General features: G+C 41.9%; 1 protein-coding gene across 1 annotated transcript; it reads right to left on the reverse strand.

The window, feature by feature from the left end:
- Positions 1–406: 406 nt before the first annotated feature.
- Positions 407–15,787, reverse strand: CDADC1 (cytidine and dCMP deaminase domain containing 1). The gene is made up of 9 exons (XM_059466339.1): positions 15,648–15,787; positions 12,120–12,214; positions 10,438–10,615; positions 9,013–9,591; positions 7,031–7,080; positions 5,817–5,986; positions 4,593–4,782; positions 3,912–3,972; positions 407–2,738 (listed from the first exon to the last, which is right to left on the reverse strand). Exons 1-9 carry the CDS (start codon positions 15,718–15,720, stop codon positions 2,665–2,667), a joined length of 1,470 nt encoding a protein of 489 aa, XP_059322322.1. The 5' UTR covers positions 15,721–15,787; the 3' UTR covers positions 407–2,664.
- Positions 15,788–19,196: the final 3,409 nt, after the last annotated feature.

The following is a 19,196-nucleotide window of genomic DNA, read 5'->3' on the forward strand; positions in this document are numbered from 1 at the left end:
CGCAGCATCCTGCTCTGCTCTGTGGGGACTGGGAACCGGGGCCCCTGGGGATGCCCACACATGCAATGCAGGGCAGCAAGGCAGGAGGTGAGACAGGAACCAGTTTTACTGTTGGATGGTCAAAGCTTCGTCCACTTTGATCCTCTCCAACCAAGAAACAGGCCATGGAGGTGGCAGCTTGCAGTGCTCCTGAATGCAGTTCCCATTCTCCCAAGGAAGAGGAAATTAATCCTCATGGGCCAAGGAATGAGATCCCAGCACTTTCCCAGGGCTCACAGGAGGCACAGTCTCATTTGAGACAAATTCTTCAGGCAGAGCAGAGGAAGGCCTGTAAGGAGTGTGAACATTCCAAAGCACTCTGTAAAGTTCCTAATAACCCAAAGCATTTAAAAATACACTTCAGTACTTACTGTCAGAGTAATTTATTAGCAGGAAGCATGTTTTGCTGTAAGGCAGACAGTTAACAGAGAATTTCTGTAATTCTCAGTCAGAAGGCCAAATTATTACTGATAGTTAATACCTGCAATTGAAATGATTGTTCTGAAATGAATGAGTCTCTAAATGCATATGCGAATTTCATACAATGTATAAAATATATAACTTTTACATTTCTTGAGTAAATACCTTGCAGTTTTTATATAAGAAACAAACATCCTAGAGTTGATTTGCAAAATAAGCACTGAAGGAGATGTCCAGTATTCTGTAGCTCTCCCTGGTAAGCAGACAAGCTGAGCAGCACCTACAGAGTCCATAGGCTGAGAGAGGAACCCCATTTGCATTGCTCCTGTTGGTCAAGATAAAGTCCCTACTTCGTAATTCCAGTAAAAATTAAGGTAGGGTTATACTGACGATCAGAGCCTAGAGAAATTTCTCAGCCTCTGGAAGATTCTGTAGAATGTAGTAAGACAGAAATAAAGCCAGGCTTCCAAGCCTTCAGCCTTACAAAGGATTACAAGTTTCACAGAAAGTTTTGTAAAAAAATCTTCTTTTTAAAAAAAGTAAATAAAAGTAAAGGTAGAATCTTAACTCCTCTTGAAGCAGAGACTAGCAGCAGCAATCACTGTAGTTATTTCATGTGTGTGATATTTGACTTCATTTACTTCTCTGTGTACCCAGGCCACCTATGAGGTTTAAGGGACTTTTCAATTTCAGCTGTTCCTATCAAGATACAGATTTTACTGATTTTGATACCAGCAAACTGATCAGTATAAAACTTGAAGGGGCCTTAAAACTGGCCTTGTTTTTTCCTTGCTTCTACTTCAAGTAGATGACCATTGCCAATGGATTATGGAAACAAGAAGATTTCAGTGGGTGGACTACAGCACACTTTTTATTCTAATTTGGACAGTGTATGCTATCCAGTCACAGTCCTGCTATGCAGTTCCAAGCTTCTCCAAAACCTAAAAGAAACAAAAAGAATCTACAGATGCATCTTAGGACATGATTCTCCTTCCAGGACTTTAGGAAGGGCAGCAAAGACAAGATGCATGAAAGAACTGGGAAAGGGCTGTTTACATATCCTACCAGCAAGAACAGAAAAAGATTTAAAGCATTTGCACTGGAGAGCTCAGCAGAGGAGTGAACAGAAAGTCTTGGGACATCTGCTAAAACAAACAGTTCGAGGTCAGATTCAAAGCAGGAAACAGATGGGAATCAAAAGATTCTGGGTACAACTCTTTGTTCTGGTTATGCATTACTTGGCCCTTCAAAACTAGCCACACTAGACTGCAGTTCCAGGGGCTGTTTCAATGTCACCCTTGTAGCGCAGTCATCCAAGAGAAAAGCACCTGAAAAGATTTGGGCTATTTCACTGGTACAGATCATCCTATCTAAGACACAACAGGACACTGATGGTTTATTAGCTCCTGTAGTCCTAGGAGCCTGTCACTGAAGATTAACAAAACCTCAACACTAGCAATCTTCACAGGTATGTGCCAGTGAGATACATACAGTAAAATGCTTTTATGCCTGCCTCCAGAAACTGAGAAAAAGAAAAGCTAATTTTAGTCTTCATTAATTCAGATGGACTACATGTGAGGAAGCACACGGAGCAGCAAGGCAAGTACCAGAAAACTAAGCAGCTCTGCTGTATGGTAGAAGTGTGTATGAGAGACAAGATTGGTCTCCAAACCATTTAGCTAGCAATGACTGCTATCCCAATGGTTTTGTGTCCATTATACTGAGAAGCAGACTCAGAAGCAAAAGCCACTTTCAAGAAGGGAGAGAGTTGCTGGTGATTATTTACCTACCATTTCCTAGAAGATTCCCTTGATGACTGTATTTGAAGAAGTACAGCTTATTTCTGCCATTTTCTAGCCCAGAACTTATAAATCCATTCCCTCAATCCATACCACAAGCAAATAAGACACCATTTTATTGTTACTCTGATCTACCACCAATGAACTTTCAGTTTTCTTTTTTAATGTGTTAAAAATGATCAGCCACCCAGTTACTTTCACAGAAAATACAAGCAGCATTTTTTTGCCAGGAGCTTCTAAATTAAAAAGACCTTCAGGTAACGCTGTAAAACATTTAAGACATCATAAATAAACTTATTCTAAAATTCACTTTCCAAACAATAAATAAAACTCTTCCTTATTTGAAAGTGCAAACAGGCTGTATTATAAAAAGTACGAAGCAAGACTGCAGGAAGTGCTTAATTATTCAGTAATGACCAAGACACAGTTTCTTGCTTTGGTGCTGCTGGTCATCCAGCGATTTTGTTTTCTGGACCCCATCTAAAGAAAAAAACATGCATGGACCATTAATACAACAGCAAGCATAGCCAATACTCAGCATGGACAGGGACACTGGAGTAACACTGGGGGTGGGGAATGGGGTGGAGATTGTCTTCTTCTCCTTACAGAGGAACATGCAATAATCATTAGCTAACAGGAATACACCAAGGAAAGAGAGGAACTTAAACCAGTGCAGTATTGAAAATGCAGGCACACCACATTAAAGAAAATTGTAAGAGAAATGAGCCCTGTTAAAAGCTGTCAAACAAAGTACCCCAGGAATAATCTTTCTCCAGCTGGGTCATTAAGAGAGAGAGGGACAAACAAGCCCTAACGTTTTGCAGTGATCACTAATGCCATAAACACTACTCTGAGCCCTTCCCTCCCTCCTTCCCCCAGCCCACAAGGAAGTAGCTAACAAAACACCTTCTCCACTAATATATCTCAGTACATGATAGGAATTTGCTCAGAGTATGTGGCTATTTGTGTGCCATAAAAACTACCTTCAGTCTGTCTTACACTCCTGACACAGTACTCAATGCATCTTTACACTGCATGTTCAAGCCTGAAGCACAAAAGTTATTTAGCTGCCATTTTCCATGTTGTTTTCCCCTCTGGATGAGTAACATTTTAATGATTGGTAGCTGACAGCAGATGCCTGTGATGGGTCTGTTTTGTAGCACAAAAAGGCTTCAAAGTAAGACTTATCTAAACTCTGTTTTGAAAAGATGACAGGTCCCTTGCTACAGGGGTGTGTCAACAAGGATTTTGTGACTCTAAGGAGTCCAGTCCAATTTATCTTGAAAAATAATGATACTCTTTATAGAACACAATCTAAAAAGTCTTTCTAGAACAAAAGTTAAAACATGATAAAGCAGTCTAAAATTATCTACGTGCCAAACAGCATGTTGCTGACCTTCACAGTAGCATTGCTAGATTTTGCAATGTGTGTCAATGACAAGCATTTTGTTACAAGTTAGTTCACCTATTACAGTTAGTTATTACTATAACAGCTCATCTATTCAAAAACCTCAGAAAATGTTTCATAGCAAAATTTAACTCACTGAAATCAAGACTAAGACAAAACAATCTCAGAGGGAATCAGGTTAGTTTAAAATGTGATCTCACTTATTGATTGCAGTCATAAAATGAATTAATGAAAAAAATACTTACTTTCCCTGGCTGTAGGGTCATGGAATTCAAGTGCATTAGTGTGCAATGGACTTAACTGCCACTGATAAAACAAGAAGAAAATGTTTACTTATTCCAGAAGACAGAATAAGGAGCTAAGTGCGACAGGAAAAGTACACTACAGGCCTTCACTGAAAGGCATGACCTGTGAGGTGGGGAATCAAGGACTCCCTCTTGAACCCTCTTGCTTTGAGGACAAATGACTATTACAGCATGCAGATGGTAAAGCTGCTCACACCTACAGTGCTGCAGTCTGTCATGGAGACTGCCCTGACTGCAGGTGCACTTGGCCACATTTGAAACCCACCACAGCTCTTTTGGGAGCTGCTGGAAGGATCAACAAAATCACACAGCAACCTCTGAAACCAGCTGTCATGCTGTGACAGGGGAGGCTCAGACAGAACTTCACCATGTGGAGAGACCACCTCCAACAACAGTGAGTTAGAGGGAAATCCTCCATGTAGATAAAGAGAGGGTCTTGCCCCATCCTCTGGCACATGGCACAGCAGTGCTCCCCAGAACTGTGACAGAGCAACCTCTCAATTCCACTCACCTGACTAAACAGCACAGCACTCCTCTGTGCTGGCTGCAGATGACTGCTCACTCTACTCTCCCACCAATGCTGCCCCCAGTTTTTAGAATACAGTGCATTTAGACACTTACTGTAAATTTGCTTACACCCTCAAGTTCATCAAACTTCATATAAGATATATCTGCTTTCTTTTTTCCAGCATCATCATCTCCTGCATAGATCTGCTTGATACCAGCTCCTTTAATTAAAGGGACACATTCATCACATGGACATTTTGTTACAAATATCATGCTTCTCTCATCTGGCTTTATTTCTCGACACCTACAAGCAGTCAGAAAACAGAATTTCAGAGTTTGTATCTTGGTAGTTTTCAATTGTTACAAATTTGATGCCTCAAAAAGCAAGCAAAGAAGTGTTATTTACTCTCAGAAGCAACTTATTCCTAATCAAGTGCACAAGTACACAATGGAATCTGGCTTGGTATCACTATCTGTGAACAACACCCATCCCATGTCTCCACACCTATTATTGTTGGAAGCTTCACCAACTGCCACACTTCCTCATTTTGGTCTAGCAAGAACCAGAGCCAGTGGTTTGTATCTGAAGGATAACTGAAGGAGCCAATATCCTTTAAAACCCAAGTTCATATAAGAAATCTCAAGAAACCCTAGGAGCTGACTGTGCCAATATACATCCAAATTCTACACACAGGCATAAAAAAGACTGTGATTGCAATCCACAGTTCATCACAGTGACATCATACATTGTCCTAGTTTGGGCTGGAATACAATTAATTTCTTCTCAGCAGCTGGTGCAGTGCTGTCCTTTGGATTTAGTATGAGAATAATGTTGAAAACAGACTGATGTTTTAGTTGTTGCTAAGTAATGCTTACTCTGAATCAAGTGCTTTGATTCATATTCTGGCAGTGAGGAGCTGCACAAGAGGCAGGAACGGTGACCCAAACTGGACCAAAGGATATTCCATGATAGAGTCACTCCCAGTATATCAACTGGGGGAGTCACCTAGAAGGGACATTGATCAGAGTTTGGTGATAGGGTAGGGCATTGATCAGTGGCTGGTGAGCAATTGTATTGTGCATTACTTGTTTTTACCTTGGGTTTCATTTTTATTATCATCTACTATTATTAATAAATTTTGCTTCAATTAAACTGTTCTTGTCTCAACCTACAAGTTTTACTTTTGATTCTTCTTCCCATTCCACTGGGGCAGGGGAGTGAGCAAGAGGCTGCCTGGTGTGCATCTTCCCCACTGGGCTTAAACCACAACATGCATTTATTGTGGAATTGTTTCCAAACCATCTCATTCTTCTCTGTGGTGAGAACATACCCATTACCTGAATGTCAGGGCGTTCTGCTCCGCATGGATAATGTATCTGAACTTTCTGATTTCCCGATCTTTTTGCTTATCATCCATGTGTGGAAAATCAGCATATTCAGATCCAACAGGAAAGGCATTGTAACCACAGCCTACAAAATACATTGCTCCTGTTCCATCACAGCCTCTCTGCAACAGTAAACAAGGCATCAAATTTGGATGGTATTTTAACTGAGTTCTAAGTCAAAGTACAGTGGAATGCATACTTTTGCATGCTCAGACAGCTCAGCTCTTGCCAACTGCTCCATGCCTGTCTGAAGCTACAGTGCCTCCACTGAGCCCTGTAGGAACTGCACAGGTGAAGTGTAACACCTCTGTTACCTGCACCAGGCTTTTGAGGCTTTCCTTTTGGCAAGTAATACTGACAGCAGGGACAAGAAGTCTGAAGGATTTAGTCCTTCCTTAACAATGCACATGATTAAATACAGCTGGAGTTCATCCCTGATGTGCCAGAGATGGTGTTTTGCCAGTCTTTTAACAGACTCAGTGACCAGTGGGCTGATAAGAGGCAACTGGCGATTGAAGTAAGAAAAAGAAACAAAATAGCCATAAGCAGCTGACGACGGAAGTGTTAAAAGCAAATTAAGAGTATGTTGCAGCTGCATGAAGAATGAGGCCTCCTGGGATTGGTAACATGCATAAGCAGAGATACAAAGAACAAAAACTTTCTGTTTGGATGGGAAAAAGCACTGTAACAATATTCACAGAAAAATACAGCTTTGATCTAAAAAGGAATGTGCTTAAGCCCATACAGCATTTCACTGCAACAAATATCCTCAGGAGACCATCAGGCTATAATTGCACTGAGACCTCTCCTAAAAAGAGCTGTAAAGAGGGGCTGTGCAGGACACATGCTGCCTGATCAGCAGCTGTGGCAACACCTTGTAGCCAGGATACCTGGAATAACTGACAATGACTGGGGAAGCGGGTGCACTAAAAATCCAGAGCTATTACATCTGGATTCCCATTTATTTTAATAACTGTTGTAGTTACTAAAATAATTTCTACTTCTCCTTCATCTTAAAGCATTACAATGAATCAATCAACTTAGTTACTAAACCTGCATGTGTGTGCATGAAAAACAGAAGTGTATAAACTTAAAGGAGAATAACAAGGGCAAATCCAGTGTATGAATTGGTAAATTCAAGAAAAAGTAACTTTTCCAATACTTACTGATTTTTCCTCTGCCCAAATAATAGCTCCAACTCCCGTTTTATGATCCTCTAAAATACATAATATTTTAGGAGTAAATAACAAATAAAGCACTTCTGAGTTACCTATACATTAACATATGACATCCTAGAGTAAGGAATAACATTTACTGTTGCTTTGTGAACAGGAGGAAAGAAATGCAGAAAGATTAAAAGCTTGTAAATCATATGATCCCACTGTAAAAGCTGGGCGTGTTCTTACTGCAAGGCAGTCATTCTAAGATTTTGCTGTGTACATCTGTTCACAAATGAAATGAAGCAACCAACACATGGATAAGAAAATGCATGCCAAGAATATGTATGGGCAGGTTCACAAATGTGAGAGAGCTAACTGATAGAAACCTTCTTATTAAGTCATTAATTTAATGACTTAATTTCTGCTATTCTTTAAGTTTACGCTTCTTTGATCTGAAGTCATATAAAAATTAGGCCTATTTTATACCAAATTCAGAGACAAAATTTTAACAATTGGATTTTGGTGGTGTCGTCTATCACCACCATAGGAAAACTGGTACAGAGCTTTCCTTATGTGACTTGGATGGCTTTTATGGTGCTTGAAAATCTTCCCCAGTAGCTACTGGTGAGAATCTTGAGCATATCAAGGAGAAAAACATTTCAGGCTTCCATTGATTAATATTGCAGAACACACTGTTTCCATTAATCATTTCCATCATCCTTAGTATCACTACCATATGCAGTAACTCAAAGAGGGTCTTTCCTGCCAAAAAGGTACTTTATCAAAGCTGTCTTCATCTATATTCTGCGTATTTATTAGACACTGATGAAGAGATGATGATAATGACTGATTAAACCAGCACAGAAAACATCCTATGTTCTTGCTCCCTTTATATGCACCTATATAATAGTGTAAAGCACCTAAATACGTGTGTGAGCTGCTATTTATTTTAATTTCATTGCAGTACAATAAAAGTTGGCTCAAACCCCAGACCTGAGTCCAGGCTTAATACTACAGCTAAACCTGAATTTTGCTGCCCCAAGAGTACTCAAGCTTGGTCATTCCATCTTGTTCTGTATAATGGAAACTGTACAAAGAACTCATAACTGGTTCCATGAAACTTCTGAATTACATCTAAAAAATGTCATTTCTGCAATTTTTGGAGACAAAATTTGCTGAGGGTACCTGACTTAACAGGTTGGGTTTGGATGGGTGTGTTGGGGGATTAGTTTTGGTTTAAGCTTTGTACATGGACTATTTGTTTGCTTACAATGGTTTAAAAAAAGCAACTATCATATCTAGAGTACAAAAACATCTCTATGGAGTACCACCAAGTTTTCTGTTCTCTGGAAGAACTTATCACTTTCCTGCATTGGTAGCCAGAGAGAATAAAGAAGCTAACAGAAGTCATCTCTATCAAGGGAGAATCAATAACTATCTTTCTACACCAGAAACCTGGACATAAAACTCCAGCATCTGTGCAAAGAAAATCCCCACCAGACATATAAGCACTTCCACTAACAACATTAGGACTAGGAGACTTAATATAATGGTACTTAATGTCCTTCTGAAGGATATTATTTCAGTGCTTTTTTCTGAAGAGTACATAATCTGCTTGAAATATTGACATTTATTTGATAACAGAAGCATCTTGTGAGACTTCAGTAAAAAGAGCCTCAGAGCAGCTTGAAGAATTTAAATGTCATTCTGTTCTATTATCAGTTGGGCGTTGGACACATTGGCAGGGCAGAGTTTGCCAGCACTGTATGTGAAACACCTGCACTGATTTCCTCATGGAAAGCTTTCACACACAATACTGTGTGCCCCTGAGGAGTCTTTACTATTATTGTTGCACTCATTTCACACGTGTAGGAATGGCATTGAGCAGCTTGCTCAAGGAAGTATTTGGAAGAATAAGACTGAAACGAGGAACTTGCTCTACTGCTGAGCCCCCTACGGATCATTCCTTCACCCCAGTAAGGACTCACCTGTCCGATAGGCAAGCAGCCTGGCCTGTATCATGCAGTGCCTGGCCACGTCCTGGGGCAAACACTGATCCTCTGCCTCGTTTGTTCGCTGGGATCCGCTCCTGTAAAACCCAAAGCATCCAAAGACAGGCACGCTCGCAGCCACTGATGCCAAGACCAAGACAAGATCTTTCATATTCTGTCTAAGGTTGCTGAAGTATGGGTTTTCACAGAGGTTCTCCAGTCCCATTGTCATCAATATTTGCTTGTGTATTTCCTCATTTGAAATTAGAAATAAACTTTCATACTCTTTTATTCTCTCTTGCCTACATGCAGTATAAAAGTCAGTGTTACAGTCAGGCTGTGATTTTGCTATTTTCTGAATAAAATCAAACTTGGTGGAAGTTTCTTCAATAAACTGCACCATGTAGCACACCAAAGGCTGAAGCAACACACATACACGAGCACGGCTGTTTGACTTCAGTCTTTCCACTGCTTTGGCATCCAGCTTTGCATCCTCAGTGCTCATTGGATTGGATACCTCGCTCTGCAAGCTGATTTCAGGATCTGCAGGCCAGTAAGAAATCCTGTTGACCCCAGCTGGAAGAGAAGATAATGCAGCAGAAGGAACCATGCAAGCACAGTGGAACATAAAGCTCATATTCAACACACTATTGTCTAACCCTGGTTTTGCTTCTTTAAGGCCCTAAGTCCTCTCTAAGGGGTGTCTAGACAACAAAAATGGCGGTAGATACAAGTATCAAGGGTTATCCAACTTGATAATCAGACTACAGATAAAAATTTGAGTTACCCAAGTTCCCAGATCTTTGTGACTGCCTAATTTTGCATCTTACATACAACAGATAAATTAGCAACACACAAAAATAGTTAGCACTGACAGTTAGCACTCAGCAGCACATTGTCGCTGAGATTAAAAATCAATATTTGCAGAAGGGCTGTACCGGCAGATCCCATTTCTGGAAGTGAATGATCTGGTTTGTCTTCGTATCTCATGGGAAAGGAAACCCTTAAGTACTCCCTGTGATTTCTGCATAAAAACCCACTCTTCCCTGGGGTCAGTGACAAGCAAAGGGAAAGCAAGGGAAAATACATCCATCTAGGCCTTGTCATGAGGCTTAGGGCTGCTCTGGCAGAGTGCAAAAGGACAGTCAGAACCTCAGCAGTGCATCCCAGCCAAGAGACAAGCACCATCAGTAATAATGGTTGCAAATTACAGGGAAACAGGGTCTTGGCAGCAAACCCCAGTTTCTTGACCATCAGCTCCAAGAAATGTACATTCATTTTTTCCTTATGGAAAACATCAATGCACACTACACAAATCAGGGATTGGCATTCACAAGTGGGACAGTCCAAAGAGAAAACAGGCTTTCAGTTTATAATTACAAGTGTAACATTTACTCCCACTCTACTACAGTCATTGCTTACCATTTACAATCATTTTTAAACAAGTTGAACATGGTTTTCTGGAAAAATAAAGATCACAATTTTTAAGTCTTGATCCGTGTTTAATGAGCGCAATCTGGCCAGCATGCAAGTCTGGACTGGAGCAATGAAGACCAATAATCTTCATATTTTTCACCACAACCAGACCACTCTTCTTCACCTACAGAAAAAGGCATTATTACTATTTTACTCTTTTTCAACACTGATTCCATAAAGATGTTACATCTCTTCCTTGGATAATAGTAACCAACCAGCAGTAGAGCACAGAGCTCTTCAGTACAAGCCAATCATTAAACAATCTGCACTTTCCTAAGCATTTCTTCTTGTTGTTTTCTTTTCACATGTGCCGGTTAATATCAGGGTGCCGTGTCTCTGTCAAACTCCAAAGAAGGACTTGTCACAAATTCCTGATTTTTTCTGGTCATTTCTTTGCCCTTAACAAAACCCAGAAGCAGCATAGAAAATTCTGTCAATTATAGCTGGAAACTTCTCTGAATCAGCCAGCATCTGGAAATGCTCATGAATTTAATTTCTGTCTTAAGCCTGACTATCCTGGGAGCCAATAGCTTCCTTAGCTTTATTTCATCTCTTCATTAATGTAATAATCCTGGTTCTAAAGAATCTTCCATGGAAGAAGTCTGCACACCACAGACAAGAGCTACTACATCTGGATTCCCATGTATTGTGAAAAAACTGGATAAAAACTAGTTTGATGAAGCTGGTGACACAGATCTCTTTAAGCAATCCAGCTGCTACTGAACACTGCTGCCTTAGATCTGTAAGTTATTCAACTGCTTTGTGGTTACAGAAATGAGACTTCACTAAAGCCCTACGTACAAGCCAAGTGCCATTTCTAACTGAATGACTAAATTTCAAACTGCTTTTGAAGGCTGTAGCTGCTGCTCATCTATTCCTCCTTCAGATCTAGCCTGGGACATACCCAGCTCCGAAAATTAGGCCTAATTGTCACTCAGGTTATTCTCCCATCTCTTCTTGCCCTGGCTGATACATGTGCTATGGATCTTAGCACATGGGTATGCTCTGCACAATGCAGTTATCATTTAAAAGCCCAGTAACAACTCTGATCACAACAGGACATCCTGTTCCAGGTCAGTCTGAAAATGCCTCTTGACTTTGAAGAGTAACTGGTTACAGTTTAGAAGACCCATTCTCAAGGGCAGCTTCTTTTCCTTGTCACTAAAGTAGTTACCAGAAGTTCTTGACCAGCAAACATTTCAAGTACTCGTGTACACCTCCACGGTATAAAGGAACTGTTCATCTACAGGCATGAACATTGTAACTCTACAAGAGTCTCTCTGCACCAACAACCATACTGACTTTCCACACAGGGTACATACCACACCTCCTTTGTCATGCTCTTTAAAACACTGGCTGATTTTTAGTACTTGCCTCACCTTTTGGGGTAAGTATCTTGCCTTTCACAGTTTTTCAGAAAGAGCATGCTATTTAGCCATCTTGCTATTTTTCTCCTACTACTGGATTTTTTTCTACTTCTAAGAAATATTTGAAAAAAGTTTACTACATTTGGTTGTTTGGTTTTTTTTTTTTAATCTGGACTATGTGTCATCTAAAGAGCAGTTGGGTTAAATTCACTGAAGGAGCCCTTCAGAAAGACCAATTAACAATAAGCACAGACATTTTACCTGGGATTTTTTCTGCTGCTCATGTGAGGGAAAGAGCTCCATCCAGAGACTTAATAAAGTAAAAAGATTGACCTTAGAAAGTCTTGGCATTTGACCTGTTTTGAAGAAAAAAAGAGAAATATTTATAAGAGAATATTTATAAAGAAACTCCATACTGCTGAACATTATTTTTCAAGTCTTTTATACCACAGCTGCTACAGAAGCTGGTTCTGCTCTTGCAGCAGCTACATCCACACCATCCCTTTCAGGGCAGTTATTGCCAACTCATGACGTTCACATCTAGATGCAGAGATCAGATTTGCACAACAAGAGGAACTGGTGAAATTTTCACTGAGCTTCAGTGACTTTGTTGGACTCAGAGGGGTAGAGCAGAAATCACAGATCGGACCATCAGACCCCACAAAACTTAATGTGCTCAAATGATTCACAGATGCTTAGAGAAATCTGAGACAGGTTCTAATTCAGCTTCAGGCTCACCACAGAAGAGGGCAAAAATATCCAGGTACACACATCATGATCTTACACTGATGCCTGCAGCAAGAGAGGATGAGCTATTGTGAAACCTTCCAGTTACATCAGTTCTGGAGATCCTGCTTCTGGATTCTCACAGTCTGCTTAGATTTTGGCTAGCTTTTTTATAAAAATTTAAACCTTTTGCTCAGGCTGTCACTTCTGACAAAATATCCAAATCCAAAATCCCTTCTCAGAGCACCACCTTGTGCTGTGCTTCTAGTCCAAATCTGGAAGTTGTCCTGTGAGGGCCAGCACAACTCAGCACTACTGAGTGCCCCACAAAGGAAAAAGGAGGAAGCACTGACTGTGCTGCTCAGTAAAGCTTGCACCGTTCCAGATGTAAAGCTATCTTGCCTCACACTTGGCAAGAAGTTTATAAAGTCTTGGAAATATCTCCAGTCCCCATTTCAGGGGTGCTTACAGAGAGCTGTAATGAACACATATTCCTCTGCAGGTCTCACATGTGCTGTCTGACAATAGTAGTATTTCTATCTTTTCCCACAAATGTTACAGTGTTTGCAAAGGAGGTAATGGCAGTGGCAAGAATGGAACAGAATAGAGAAAAACATTTGTTAAGTAGGTCTAGCAGCTTGGAAGAGATATAATCAGATACTAAGATTGCCTAGCTGAGGGAGAGGTTAGTTTAATGACATGTCTGTGAACCCAAACAATTAGAACAACAGATAAACATATGCAATCCATGACTGAAACACCATTTTCAGATGGTATTTTAGCAGCTTTTTTCACACATAAGAGTGGTTTGAAAAGCAAATATGGGCCTGTCAGCAGCACTATCTGATGCCACATTGTCCACTGTTCCTGAGGCTGCCCAGCTCTGCTACCCCACTTGGCACCAGCACTGCAAGGGGCACCTGGTAGCACAGTCAGATACGTGTGCTAGAAATGGCAAGAGGCACACACCAAGACCTGTTGTCACCTGTACTAAAAGGCAACAGTAAAAAGAAAGTCTACAGGCCACACCTAAAGAAGCAGAATCTGTTTTGTTAAATGGGCACTTGAGTTCATTCTCATTACAGCCCCTGTTTACTCCTGTCATGGCACACACATGTACAGTTCCCAAGTGGCAAGGTAAAACCAACAGTGCATTTTATACCAATGCAAACACACACACCTTTGTGTTTTCTGCAATGGCCCACAATGTGGCACACAGAGTAGACTTAAAACTGCATGCACCACGAAATAGTTTTAATTACTCTTTGTTTTCTTGCACCTAACCCAAATGTGACTCTCAAATGCATGGGAAACAAACTGAAGAACATCCTGACATGAATTTATATTCATGAAGAAGCAGGAAAATATTCTGAAGAAGGAAAGATCTTTAGTTACAGTTATCATATCCGAGTGTTTGCATCTTACCTCAGGCAGTTAAACATTCCCTTAGGTTAACAGGATGAAGAGAAGGCTGGTTAAAATGGACTGGGAAAAAGGCAGGAGATGCCTTACAGAATTAAAAGCAACTGCAGAAGACTGGGGAAATAAAGGAATCAGGCTCTCTGCTACAGAGAGCAAAGCCACATAAGAGGAGTGATCTCTCCAGGTGCATCAGGCCCACCTCACACAAAGGTATGATTTTATTCCTCCTAGTTATGGATCTTGCTTCAGTGAGGCGAGGCATGCTCCAGGGAAAGTGTGTTTGTGTGTGTGTGTGTGTGTGTGTGTGTGTGTGTGGAGGCTGGTGCCATAAACCCTGCTGCACCTGGAAGCCAACAGGAGCAGGGCACAGCCTACCCGGACATGGCTCGGATCCAGGATTGTGTCCTGCCAACAATGCAGGAGTTCCTAGCCCAAAGCCTGAAAACTTCTAACAAGTGCTTGACACCAAGGAGGAAGCTTCCACTGACATCACTCTGCTGCCTGGGAAAAGGAAACTAAAACCCATTTTCAGATTTAATAAATTTTGCTTGCTTGGAAGCAGGCTTTCCACGAAACTGGGATGAAACAAAAGTCATATGTCCACCCAGGAGAGCTGGCTGCCCTGCCATGGTGCTCAGTCTGAGAACCACAAAAACATCACATCTGTATGCATACACCACTCCCTTGGGACACAGCAGTGGGGTCTGTGCAATCTACCAGCATCTGTTTCTCCTGGGCACCCCCAGCCCTGTGAGAAAGTTGCTCTCTACCAAACCCATACCATAGGCCTGCTGTGCAGTTAGTTAGAAAACCCCGCAGGTGAGCATTTCCCTGCACATTGCATTGTATGCACATTAAACATACCTGGTATAGGGCAAGAAATTGCTGTAATGGGATGGAAGGGGGGAGCAAAATACAAACCTATGTTATCAAAAGGCCCTCGTGGAGAAGGGTGTTGTCAAGAAGGACTGCGGGAGGATGGAGAATATATATATATATTTTTTTTAAATTTATAGATATATGCTAAAGATACTACACAAATAAGTATATATATCCTTTATGTATATATACACACGCTGTATATGTAGCATAAATGTACACACACACACTATAAATATATAGTATCAAGTGCATATAAATATATATATATAAAGTATCTATATTCTTATGTACTAGAGATATGCTATCTATACTTATACGCATATTTACTTATGAAAGTATAGGTACATATAAGTACACAGATACTTTATATATACACACACGTACATATATGCATATATATATACATATGTAGATATATGTATATTTATGTATATATGCACGTTACTGCACTGCCTGTGGCGGTCAGGAGCACTCTGTGAAGCATCACCGGCAGAGAGGGAAGGCGCGGGCTCTCCGAACAGCCCCGGTATGAGGCTGAAAGTGTCCCCTGAACAGAGGACAGACCAGGCGGTCCCTGGAAGGACCCGGTGGGTGAGGCGAGACCCGCGAGGGGCCGGTCAGCGCACACCTCCCTCACATACACCCACCCGGCCCGGCCCGGCCCGGCCCGGCCCGCCGTCAGCGCCACGGGGCCATGGTTCCGTCACGGCGGGCCAGGGCCCGTCCCGCCCTCCCTCCCACCCCCGCAGCCCGGCTCACCGGCCATGCTGTCGGTCTGCGTGCTCGCCGCTTTCACCCGCGGCCCGGCCGCCGTCTCCTCCGCGCCGTGCATGGGTATGGGTATGGGTGCGGGTGCCGGTACCGGAGCACCCCCGCCGCCGGTCCGCACCTCCCCAAGGGCGGTACCGCCCCCATGGCCGCCCCCGGGGCGGGGCCGGTCGCACGGCAACGGCCGCTGACGGGCTGGCACTCCAACCAATGGGAAGCGCGAACGGCGGGGAGGGCGGGGCTCGGAGGGGCGGGGCGGTGGCTCCCAGCGGGATCCGCGCTCCGTAGCGGGAAGTTAACGGGGACACGGGGACACAGGGACACTGGGAGAAGGGCACGCGGAGTGCGCCGCGCTGGAAGCGGCCCGCAAGGATCAACCAGTCAGCTTCTGGCTCGGCACAGCACCACCCCCAAGAGTGACACCATGCGCCCGAGAGCACTGTCCAAACGCTTCTCGAGCTCTCTCGGGTTCCAGTGCCCAACCACCGTGTGGGTGAAGAACCTTTTCCTGATATCCAACCTAAACCTCTCCTGACACATCTTCAGGCCATTCCCTGGGGTTCTGTCACCGGTCACCCCAGAGAAGGGATCAGTGCCTGCTCCCCCTCTTGCCCTCACGAGGAAGCTGTGCCTGCCATGAGGGCTCGCCTCAGTCTCCTCCAGGCTGGACAGCCCAGGTGCCCTGAGCCGCTCCTCGCACGGCTTCCCCTCAAGGCCTGTATTCGTAGCTCTCTTTTGGGCACTCTCCAACAGAACCACAGAAGAAGACTCAGAATATTCTGAGTTGGAATATTCCACCAGGATCAAGTCCCGCTCTTGCTTGAAAGGGATCCCAGGAAGTTATTTACTGCAACAGGGGGCTCAGCTGCAAAATGGTGCAGGTGGAGCAAAGAGAAAAGCCTCTGCTACTGTGCTGTACTTTCTGTGCTGAGGGACCTGGGGGCTGTGCTCTGACAGGTTATTCAGCTTTCATCAGAGGTGTCTAGAGGGACCAGCCTTCATTAAAAAGCTCTGCTGGGCGTCTGTATAAACCAAGGCATCTGCTTGTGACCTCTGCGCTTTTTGGTCAGAGCCTCTGAGGTGGTGTTTAACGTCCCCACCATTTTTTTCTATATATCAGGGCATGTAAAAGCTTCTCTGTAGATACATTTTGGAGGTATATCCATAAACTGCTGTCATGTATAAAACCCCCAATAATTATTCAGAGTCAGTGACAAAAAAATCCCATCTTGAAGAGTTTCAGAAATCTTAGACCATCTAGACAAAAAAGATTAAGGATTAGAAGGACTAAAAATTAATAAAAGAATTCCTGAGGATTTAGGTCAGGAATTCCTGACCAGACCATTGCTGAATTCTGTGTTAAAATAGACTGTATCAAGCAAAAGGGTAACACCTTTCAGTACATTTTTCTCCTGGTATCCTAAAACCAAACCAAGATTTGCCAGAAGTCTCTCTGCTCTATTACACCTTGAAGAAGTTTTTCCCCCCCTCCCTGTGTTATAGAAACTTCTTTTTTCAAAGTAGCTTGCTGATTCAGACACAGTATTTGACTTGTGTGCTCTAGGGTTTCTGTTTGGAGCTGGGCATGGAGGTGGGCTGTTTGAGGGTCAGTAAGCCTGAAGTCAGTGGAAATCAAAAAAAGAAAAGAAATAGAAGAAAGGGAATAAAGGAGAAAGATGGAAAGAAAGATGGAAAGACAAGGAAGGAAGGAAGTGTTGGAAGGAAGGGAGAAAGAAAAGAAAGAAAAGAAAGAAAGAAAGAAAGAAAGAAAGAAAGAAAGAAAGAAAGAAAGAAAGAAAGAAAGAAAGAAAGAAAGAAAGAAAGAAAGAAAGAAAGAAAGAAAGAAAGAAAGAAAGAAAGAAAGAAAGAAAGAAAGAAAGAAAGAAAGAAAGAAAGAAAGAAAGAAAGAAAGAAAGAAAGAAAGAAAGAAAGAAAGAAAGAAAGAAAGAAAGAAAGAAAGAAAGAAAGAAAGAAAGAAAGAAAGAAAGAAAGAAAGAAAGAAAGAAAGAAAGAAAGAAAGAAAGAAAGAAAGAAAGAAAGAAAGAAAGAAAGAAAGAAAGAAAGAAAGAAAGAAAGAAAGAAAGAAAGAAAGAAAGAAAGAAAGAAAGAAAGAAAGAAAGAAAGAAAGAAAGAAAGAAAGAAAGAAAGAAAGAAAGAAAGAAAGAAAGAAAGATCCCATCTTACAATGGCTTTTAATCAAATTATGATCTTGAATTGGAAAGCTCCCACTGACTGGATTGGGACTAAAGGATTTGCTGCTTCTGTTTGCCTTGCATCGAAAGCTGCAGGTAAAAGCTAGAGGGCAGCAGACAACAGCATCTCTGTGGAGCATGAAGACGGTACTCATTCGCTCCAGAACCAGGAGAAATCATGCCATTCTCCAATATTTGTTGAAAGGAAAATGGCACCAACTCTACTGCAGAAATCATTCCTGCCCAGGGACTAAGTGGGCTTCTTTTGGCAAGATTACAGTGGAGAAGATGATGGTAGTAATGAGGAAAAGTGGGTCTTAGTCTTACTGTTCTTTTATATACAATTCAGGGCAATTCAACATTTCTAGTTAACCAGTATGCTGCCCTCTGAGCTTCAATTTTTATAATTTACAGATTGGCAAGAATTTCTGGATGGGCCTTTTGTCCTTGAAAGAGACCTGCTGAAAAAACCTACTGCTTCTCTCAACAGCTGCAGTTTGTTCCCGCATCTGTGTCTTACAAACCTAATTCATTCAAGTGATTGGTGGCTTAACACCCCTTTCCCCTCACCCTTTTTTTCTTTACTCACCCTTTTGCTTGGATGTCCCATTTGAAGTGTCCCAGAAGGCTGTCATTGCTGATATGTTGTGTTTTGATCTGATAGATGTGAGAAAGCAAAAGATCTCTCTGCCACAATGCCCTTTGGAAGTTGTCATGCCCCTTGTGTTCTCATACCCCTGGTGTGTTCCCATTTGTGCAGGTACCTTCTGATACACAGCTAGGAAGCTGTGTGATCATCTTGGCTGATGACTTTCAGGATTTATCTTTTGCAATAATTTAATAGCCATTTGGTATAGCAACAGTGCTCACTGTTTAAATTTACTGAGATGTTTTGCTTGGCTTTTATGGTGCTTCTTGTATCGCTGTTAGTACGTTTTTGCACCCTCATCTTCATGGTATCAGTGGACTGAAAATCTCATTCCCCATCACCATCTCTTTTGGGGTTGATTTGCTGAGAAAACTTATTCCTGCATTGCAGTTACTTGCTTTGCAGTATTTTTCTGCATCTGTGCTCTGCAGGTTTTAGATCCTGGATTCAGGTTTCAGATCCTGGATCCAGGTTTCCTGCACTACCATCAACTCTTTTAAGGTAGATAATTTCACACCTACCTCAAAATTCTAGCTGGAGTATAATGATAAACAGTGAAGCTGTTAATCTGTTTAAAGACTAGTAAGAAGAACTTATAGTGCTTATTCTTGGGGATTTGGATCTTTGTTAATCTCTAGGAGTTCTACTTTGACTTTTGTTTTGCCTTCTGGATTAAAAAACAAATCCTGTCCTCTTAGA

The sequence above is a fragment of the Ammospiza nelsoni genome, chromosome 2 (assembly GCF_027579445.1).
Source record: "Ammospiza nelsoni isolate bAmmNel1 chromosome 2, bAmmNel1.pri, whole genome shotgun sequence".
Taxonomy (NCBI): domain Eukaryota; kingdom Metazoa; phylum Chordata; class Aves; order Passeriformes; family Passerellidae; genus Ammospiza; species Ammospiza nelsoni.